The sequence below is a fragment of the Ctenocephalides felis genome, unplaced genomic scaffold, assembly GCF_003426905.1.
Source record: "Ctenocephalides felis isolate EL2017-DRISC unplaced genomic scaffold, ASM342690v1 CF-g0.4_SCAFFOLD_02114, whole genome shotgun sequence".
NCBI classification, from domain to species: Eukaryota; Metazoa; Arthropoda; class Insecta; order Siphonaptera; family Pulicidae; genus Ctenocephalides; species Ctenocephalides felis.
Window position 1 is genome coordinate 1 of NW_020538268.1, and position 9,693 is coordinate 9,693.

The following is a 9,693-nucleotide window of genomic DNA, read 5'->3' on the forward strand; positions in this document are numbered from 1 at the left end:
AGATTTATCGATATGAGTGATTAAACTATTAAAAATTCTAGTATTTTACTGTAATTTTTAGTACTTCAGAGGTCAAAATTTAAGTTTTTTTAAAAACATTTATTGATAATGATAGAAATATCTTAAAGCAGCGACACTCCTGGGAAAACGCTCTGGTAGCGTTTTTGTTTTTCAGTACTAGCAAGTTCAATATTGTGTAGTAAAACATTAGAGAACATATATCAGCACATCTTCATTTTTACTCAAAGTTTTTTATAAGTGCAAAAAATGAATACGAAGCTTTCACAATCTGCAAAAATAATATATATTTTAATCAGATATCTGTATGATTGAGATGTATGAATGAGATTCATACCGCTACATATGTTTGTAATGTAAGATTTATAAATGACCCAGCAGTGATTCGAATAGGCTTTTGTGATCTCATCATCATCATTCGCAAACTTGCTCGGAATTTGTTGAAGTAATATACCATTTGCCTGTAAGCAGCTTCGGACACTTGAAGTACTCTGTATAAAGTATGTAATCGCTATTAATAAAGTCTACGTTAGTCAATCGGGTAAATAAAATAAAAACCACGGGTACATGGCATTATGACAAAAGGCTACTTCCCGTAGGGCAAGTTATAGTAATCGCAAAGAAATCGAAAATGATTATATATCTTTATGTTACAAAGGTTTCTGAATATTTTGGCATACTAAAAAATGGATGTATGTGTATGTGTATGGTATGTGTATGTATGTGTATGTGTATGTGTGTGTGTGCGTGTGTGTGTGCGGATACAAATTTTCGTCGACAATTTCGGAAACACCGATCAACCGATTTGAATAATTCAAAAAACATTCGATTCGTATTGATAACGAGACGTGCTGATTAGTTTTTGGCAAAGGCAGATCTTGCTGTTTAAAAGCATTTCACTTGTATGGACAAGATGAAGAATTGATCAAATTTTCATGAAGGCAGGTCTAGCGCTTTCGGAGATCTAATGAAAAAGTAAAAAATTTGGCGGTCAAGAATGATTATTTGGCATATGCACATCAAATTATCAGATATTTTTATAGAGATTTTAACAATAAGTATAAATTTTGTTTACATTCATATGGGTTTCCGTACCAATGCTTATCTGTTGGACGGCGACGCGGCACTTATGCGCTTTGACATTTCCTCTCAATGCAGTTAAAGCAGTACGATTGCTTTAAAAAAAATTCAGAATTTCCAAAATATGTCAAAATAAAGAAACATTTTTTTTTTCAAAAAAAAAAATATTTTTTGTCAAATTATATTTAGTTACTGAAAAATCTAATTTTTCGAAGTAAATTTTTTTCAAAAATGTTAATCGTTTTTTAAAAAATCATAATTTTTGGTACGGGAAGTTCCAGAAATTTGCCTTAAGGCACAATGCCATGCGCCCCACTGTTACGTTTTTTATTGGATCTCCAAGACCGCTGGACCTGACTTCCCAAAAATTTAATCAATTCTTTATCCCGCTCACGCGTGCTGTGTTATTATATAAATAAAAATATAAACAAAAATACAATTCTGTTACATCTAGTTATCAAAATAAAAAAAAAATTTCGCTCGTATATTTAATGATTGATTGTTGAGCTTTATGAAATGCATCTTTGAGCAAAATATTCCTTTCAGCATCCCAATAGTAATATAAGATTATAAGCATATTAGCAGTAAAAATTCAACAATATATTACCTAAACCCACATATTGAACAACTAACTATCAAATACGTACAGAAAATTTTCCAGTTATTGTCTAAATATTTTAAAATTTTATTTTTGAGCAGCAATAGTCCTATAAGCTGTTGTGCTGATTTGACTTAATACTAATCTGTTTGACAGAAGGCTAACTAAACACAACTTTTCCCAATCATTACAAATTTAATGTTTTTGGGATCATCCAAATCGGATGTCTCACTCGCTTTCTATTTTCTGAATTCTTTGCTCCAAATCTCCGTAACACCTGGACCTGTCTGGCAAAAACTCAGCACATCTCCCATATCAATTTTAAATCGAATTCGTAAAATGAACGAAAAAATGCGGCCACAAAATACACACACATGTATTTTTTTCTGATGTATGCCAAAATGTTCAGAAACCTTCAAAACGTAAAGATATGCAAAATTTCATTTTCGATTTTCGGCCCATTACTATAACTACCCCACGGAAGTTAATAAAAATCAGTGGTAGCCAATCCTTACCACTCGGTTTATAAGAGAGTAACATTTTAGGAAATGATATATGTGTTTTTAATCACGTATTAGGAAGAATAAAACATATCTAAAATTAAAAGAAAAAAAAATTCTTTGGTCAAACAACCCACCACCTGTGCGGAGATATACCAAATATATAGATGTATTTTGAATACATAGATGAAAGACAGACAGACAGACGGACATACATTGATTTTTATATAATTTTATATAAGATTGATTCAGATGGTTCATAAAAATATAATCACTCATTCCAAAAATATTGATAGAACTTTAATATGTTCATGATAAGAAGTGATAAACTCGATTTAATTTCGTCTTATTCGTTTCAGAATAGTTTGAAACGTCGGAAAAATATAAAATCAATTTTTGGTGAAAACATAAACTTTTCCTCGGTAAGTTAATAATAACCAATGACATATTGAACTAGTGGGATGGGGTGGCATCGTGCCTTAAGGCAAATTGCCGGAACTTTCCGTACCGTAACGAAATGTTCGAGGAATACTACTGAATGTTTTCAAATAGATTATTATAAATAGTGTAATTGCTAATTTTATAAGAATTATATAAACTGAATTGCAAAGTTGAAATTATTTGTAAAGTATATTAGAACTATAGTCAGAAATAAAAATAAAATCTGAATATTTTCGATATACAAAATTAAAAAATTTAAAAAAAAATAAAATAAAAACATGTTGAAACAAAAAATGTTTTTTCCAAAATCAATTATTTTTGTTAAGACAAGCAGAAAGTTCTTTGAATCAATTAAATCGGACGCTTAGTTCTCTCAAAAACTGCCATTTTTTGTACATTTAGATCCGTATCTACAAAATGGCTGGGCCTGCCTTTGAGAAAAACTAATAACCACTTCTCCCAATTATTACTAATTGAATGTTTTTTAGATCATTCAAATCGGATGCTCCGTTCTCTCAAAAACTCGATTTCTATGTTCTGCACTCTTTGCTCTTTATCTCCGTAACTGCTGGACGAGCCTTTGCCAAAAACTAATCAGCACATCTCCTTATCAATAGGAATCGAATGTTTTTTGAACCATTCAAATCGGTTGATCCGTACGCCCGAAAACGTGGACGAACAATTGTATCCATACATACATACACACACACGCACACACACACATCCATTTTTTCTGAAGTATGCCAAAATGTTCAGAAACCTTCAAAACGTCGAGAAATGTAAAAATTCTCAATTCCGCTTTTCAATAACAGACAATAACTTACCCTGCGGAAAGTTAATAATGCTGTAAAAGTAAATGGCAAGTTGCAATTTGTGAAATTTTAGTATTTAATGAAACAACTACTATAAAAAACAAAATTTGAAAGCCAACTGCAAATGTTCGATTTAAAATTTAAAACTCTATTGATTTTCCTTTCTATTGATTTTCCTTTTTCTTTTATTATCCAGCATGTAATAATATTAGCTCCTCAATATTTAGCAATGACTTAGATTTGAAAATTTTAAAAGGCATTTCATTAATTTCTTTTTGACAAGATAATTAATGAGCAAGATTACTATACATTACCAGCGCTAGAAGTTGGTTGCCGTTCCAACAGTAAAGAAATAATTGATATAACATAGAGAAAAAATATCCCAATGATGTTATGACCGCCATTAGCGAAGCCCCATGTGACGACAGCTGAAATAAAAATTAATATTGGGGCTTATTTGAAAAAGAGTGTTTAAAATATTCAAGTTATTATTTGTACCTTGGCTAACTGGTATAAAGATGCACATAGAATTAAACTAGTCACAGAAAAATGCAAAAATACTGCTGGGCTCAAGCAATTCTGTAAACACTTAGTTCCAACATATATTTCTTCGTGCTTATCAATGCATTTACATAGTTCTTCATACAATTCCTCCTCCTGAATCAAAGCTTTTTGAATATATATGCTTTGGTATATACAACATGATTAGAATATAATATTTGTATTAATTACTTCTTGTACACGATCCGTTAAATTCTGGATTTTATTCATTAATAATTCTAGCTGGCAGCAAAATAAACCCATTAAGTTTGCCATTAGCACGTCATGCATAATATCTCCACAAGCTGACAAAAAAAATCCAAAAATTTGATGAATGTAGCTGATTTCATAAGCTGGTGAAGCAATTATATTATAAGGATACCTGAAAATTAAGATTTTCATGACAATAATCACAACAGTACAACGTGAGTAAAACTATTCACCATCCAATAAATGGCAGTATTCTGTCATCGCCTTTTATTTTATGTTCCATCACAGGCCTGGTTGATAAACCACTTATTGTAACCACTGCCAAGCTCATAAAGGTCGTCAAATTAACTAAAGCAGACTTTTCGTACCTTCAAATATAATTAAATGTGCAATGCAAGGTGAATACAATACAGGATTATCATATTTGAGTAAAAAAATAAGTTTGCTCTACTAACTTTTGAATAATTTCTAATGATTTTGGATCGCTCGCTTCTAATTTGCTCACGCGTGCGCTACTGATCATCCTATCATAATATTTGCTTTTGCGTAAGCAGTTGAAAATCTTGAATGAATGCACAACATTTGTAATCAAGAAAAATAATATGTCCATTACTTCATCCATATTTCTGTAGTGAATTATCATGTGTACGCCTTGTATTATTACCAAAGTTCCTAAAGTATTGACAAGTAAATATATATTTTACACCTAAATTTTTTAACTTTTAAATTTTTAATATATACTGTTTAAACACAATTGTTTTATTAATGTTTGCCATGTAAACAATATGACTTTTGCCTTTTTTATCTTATATATAAAAATGAATCGCAAAATGTGTCGGTTACTTTACTCAACAACGCCTGGACCAATTTGGCCAATTCTTTTTTTAAAATGTTTGTTGATGTCCAAGGATAGTTTTAGCAAAAAAAATCGAATAATTGCCGGAAAAACCTTAAAAAAGCCCTTTTCTTTTTCACATACAAACGTTTTCTAACTAAAACGTATAATCAATTTGAGCTTTATTGCTATTATATAAAGTTCATATTAAACTACAAGCACTCACTGTATACTCCTCCTAAACGATTGAAAATAAATGAAAACTATCATCTGCTAAAAATTTCAATTTTCTTATGATACTAGACAATATTAGAATATGTATAATAAATTTATGATTATGAATAAGAAAAATGAAATGTCTACATTATTATGAGATGTGCCAGAAATTAAAATAACATAATATACAGTATATATAGTAGATAGAATGATACACATATGAACAGGATATGATAAATTAATTCACTTAAAATTTGAAATTAAGTATTAATCGGGGCCGGTCCTACCTTTAATGCGATGCCTGCGAAAAATACGAGCGCACGACTTAGGGAGTGCCAACACAAGATTCGGATATTAAATATTCAATATAGTTTTTTTTTTCAATATATAATTTTTTTGCATTTTTTACTAATCTTTCCACAATATTTTTAAAATTCGTTAAAATTTCACTTTATAACAACAAATGGGAAAGTAAAGATGAAGACATACAATTCGGCCCTTACGATATCAATTAGGAGAAAATTAAGATACAATTTTGGATATCATAAATAATAAAAAATTAAATTAATTTAATCCAAGATGAAGTATCAGTATTATGTTATGGGTATGGTTATGTTATAACGTTTAAAAGACTTCAATTTCCAATATAGTGTGGGAATTGAGACTCATCATTTTATTTAAAGAAGTGAAGAGTAATTTAAAAAACAATAATTATTATTTTTAGGTAAACGATAAAATTTTAAATATTAGTATATTATATTAAAAAATTGTAGACATGGACAACGTCTGTCGGGTCATTTAGTATTAATCTACATATATATAAAAATAAGTCGGGTTTTCTTTCCTGACGATATAACTCCAGAACACACGAACCGATTTCGACAATTTTGTATTCGTTGGAAAGGTCTCGAGCTCTGCAATTTTATAGCTAAGTTTATAACTAAGAAAAATAGTGGTGCATGGCATCGTGCTTTAATGCAAATTGCTGGAACTTCACGCACCGTAATTAAAAATTTGAGTAATGAAAACAATCAATAATTGTTTTAAATAATTTCAAATAGATTATCTATATATATCTACATATACATGAAAATAAGTCGGGTTTTCTTTCCTGACGATATAACTCCATTAGTGAGAATTATCAGAATTATGCTTGGTTAAGTCAACGAGCAATTCTTGCCGTAAAGAATAATGATGTACACGCACTAAATTTCATCATTCAATCAAAAATTACTGGCGATTTGGTGATATACCAATGATTCCGACTGTTCTTCCGTTTTATTTCAAACGATTGCAATTTCCAGTTTGCCTTGCGTTCTGTAACAAGTCGCAAGGCCAATCGCTTAGTGTTTGCGGGATAAATTTCAAATAGATTATATAGAAAATCATTGTTTTTCACATGGGTAGTTATACATTGCCTGTTCACGAGTTGGAAAACTATCTGCTTTATTTATGTTAACGTCAGAAGAAAAAAAAATTTGGTTTATCAAAGAGCACTTCAATGAAACGGATAATTTGCGGATTCACTTTTATTTACTTAGAGAAGTTCAACTAAAAAACACTTCATTTTTGTAATCGAAATAAATTCATTACTGTTGTGTAATAAAATCATTTTTTTTCTTTTCAACTAGAAAACAAACAAAAAAATTCTTCATCTTTCTCACAAAACCATCTACTGGCGAAACGGAGTTTGTCGCGTTTGCTAGTATAAATATATAGAAAACTAATAGAGAAAAAAATACCCAATCGTCATTAATTTATCAGTATTATAGCCTAGAGTAGAGCTGGATTTGAAGGTCCGCGGTTAAAAAGGGCCACTATCAATATCTCAAAAATGTGTAAAGTTAGTATTTTTAACAGAAATAGTTGAAACTAGTGGGTTAAAAATGTATAACCTTCTCAATTCTTACGGCGTTGCTAGCAGGAGATAAACTGCCTTGTTTGCAAATCTATAACAGAAGTATTTCCTTTCGTTGTTCGTTTTTTGGTTGTGATCTCTGCTGTTTAGTTTACGAGTATGTTTTAGAAAATGTAGTGTTAATGTTAACTTAGATTCTACACATGTTTTTAAACAATCTCTATTATACCTCACATGTAAATGGGGTAAGGAAAACTAATTCAACCTTCACCCTGGCAGAGGTATAAATAATAAAAAATAGTAAATCAAGAAGTAAATTAAGTTAACAAATCAATTTTCAAAAGATAAATTAAATTAATGATTATTCCAACTCAAATGAATATTTCAGACAAAATACCAAATGTTATAAACAGTGTAATCTTTGTAAAAATGTACCCATGGAGTTTTTATTTTGCATTATTAATTCAGATACTATTTTGTAAAATTCCTTTAGCATTAAAAACTAGTTACAAGTGGCATTTACTTTAAGGCAAGTTGCGAAAACTTTCCGATATTTGTAATAATAATAATTAACCTAATCAATCAAAATTGGGATTTAGATTTCTTCATCTTTCTCACGAAAACATCTGGTGGCGAAACGGAGTTCGTTGGGTTTGCTAGTTAATTTATATAATTCAAACAATTTTCGTATGACAGTTTAATGTATGAAAAACGTCGAAACTATTTTTGAAAAAATTTAATAAATTATGTTATGAAAGATCAAGCATCTGCTATAAGAAAATTCAAACAAAATTACATAATCATGTACATAATTTTGGATATAATTTAATGATTTAAACTAGTTATTGGTATTTTGTGTGTATATAATCGACTTAATCAATGAAAAAATAAATTAATAAATTAATTTTTGAGTGATTAAAAGTATTCCGAGTGAATTTATTATACATAATTGAAAACTAACGAACACGTTTACTCGAAGTATTTTCTAAAAGCAAATAATAAAAAACTACTCATTTTCTAAAATTTTGATGAATTTTCAAAATTAAACTATTTGTCGTAAGGGAGTAATATTTCAGTGAGTTACATAAGACCATGATATGTATAGCCAAAAAAAGTTCCATAAAAAATGGCTTATTTTTTTTTCAACAGTTAATTTCATGAAAACGGCTCGGTTGATTTTCATCTAAAATTAAACAGTATCATTTCCAACTAATATTTTCCGAACAGTTTTAGATTTGTTAAAATTCATTCGGTAGTATAAGCTGAAATATGAACGAAAAGTTTAACACTTTTTTCCAAGTTACAAAGAAACGGCTCAACAGATCGTCGTACAAAATTGACAAAAGATAATCCAAATTGAAATACATCGATTGACTTTTAAATTTTTCAAATCGGTCTAGCCGTTTTTAAGAAAATGTCGATGAAAGTTCTAATTTGACAAACGCCAAATAAACGATTCCAATTTTTGCAAACTTTGTCGTATTTTTTAAATTAAATGACATGTCGTATGGCTGTAATATTTTAGTGTGATCTACAGGACTATGATATCTACCGTCAAAAAAAATCATAAGAATCGTCGAAAAAAAAAAATTTAACACTTTATTACATGAAAAGGGCCAGTCGATCTTTACCAAAAACTAATCAGTATCCTTCCCAGCCAATATATTTCTAACGGTTTTTGAATTTTCAAAATCGATTCAGAATTGCGGGCTAAAACGTGGACGAAAAATTTTTCACTTTTTTGCTATTTGTAAAGATACGTCTTGGCTGATCTTCGCGCAAAATTGATACACGCTAGTCCTCATCGAGATGCATCGAATAGCTTCAAAATTTTTAAAATCGGTCCGGCCGTTTTTGAGAAAACGTCGATTTACGGCAAAAAATCTGTTCACGCACACGCACACGCACACACACACACATGTTTACCAAATTTGGTCCCATTCGATTCAGAATGGCTTCTAACGTCGAGAAAACAGAATTAGCAAATTGGATTTTTTTATGGAAACATAAACTTCTCCTTCCGGAACTTAATAATAAATTGTATATTTTTACCCAATAGCTGACTAGCTCGATGAGACGCGTCGTCTCATTCCAAACATCAAAGTCTGGCTAAATTGCAATTATGGAGAAGTTTTTTTTATTATACTACACAAATGCTATCTGGGTACGGTCAATTCAGTTCTAATATCTTCAATCCTGAATCGATTTTGAAAATTAAATAAATGCTCGAAACATATTAGTTGCTAATCGTGCTGATAAGTTTTAGGTAAAGATTGGGCCGGTCCGTTTCTTTGTACTTATGTTGAAATAAATTTTTTTTACGGTATTGGTAAAATTTTTTATGATTATAAAAATAAGTCGTAAGCTCTACGACAAGTAGTTATATTTGAAAAAATCGTCAAAATGTTATCAATGTTTTTTTAACGGCTAAACAGATTTCACAAATTTAAAAACCAGTGATTTTTCACGAAAAAGTGATTATTCGTACAATATTGAGTAATCTGAAATAGTTTTTCACATTATATTGCTCTACAGTAACTCGATATACTTATAAATTACTCACAAATTAATATATTGGTTAAGTC

General features: G+C 29.9%; 1 protein-coding gene across 1 annotated transcript; it reads right to left on the reverse strand.

Moving 5' to 3' along the window:
- Positions 1-355: 355 nt before the first annotated feature.
- Positions 356-4,722, reverse strand: LOC113380411 (odorant receptor 4-like; the record flags this gene model as incomplete). Its single annotated transcript, XM_026619665.1, has 6 exons — positions 4,655-4,722; positions 4,433-4,567; positions 4,182-4,371; positions 3,948-4,106; positions 3,764-3,877; positions 356-529 (listed from the first exon to the last, which is right to left on the reverse strand). Coding segments are annotated over exons 1-6 (840 nt in total), but the record flags the coding sequence as incomplete, so codon positions are not given.
- Positions 4,723-9,693: the final 4,971 nt, after the last annotated feature.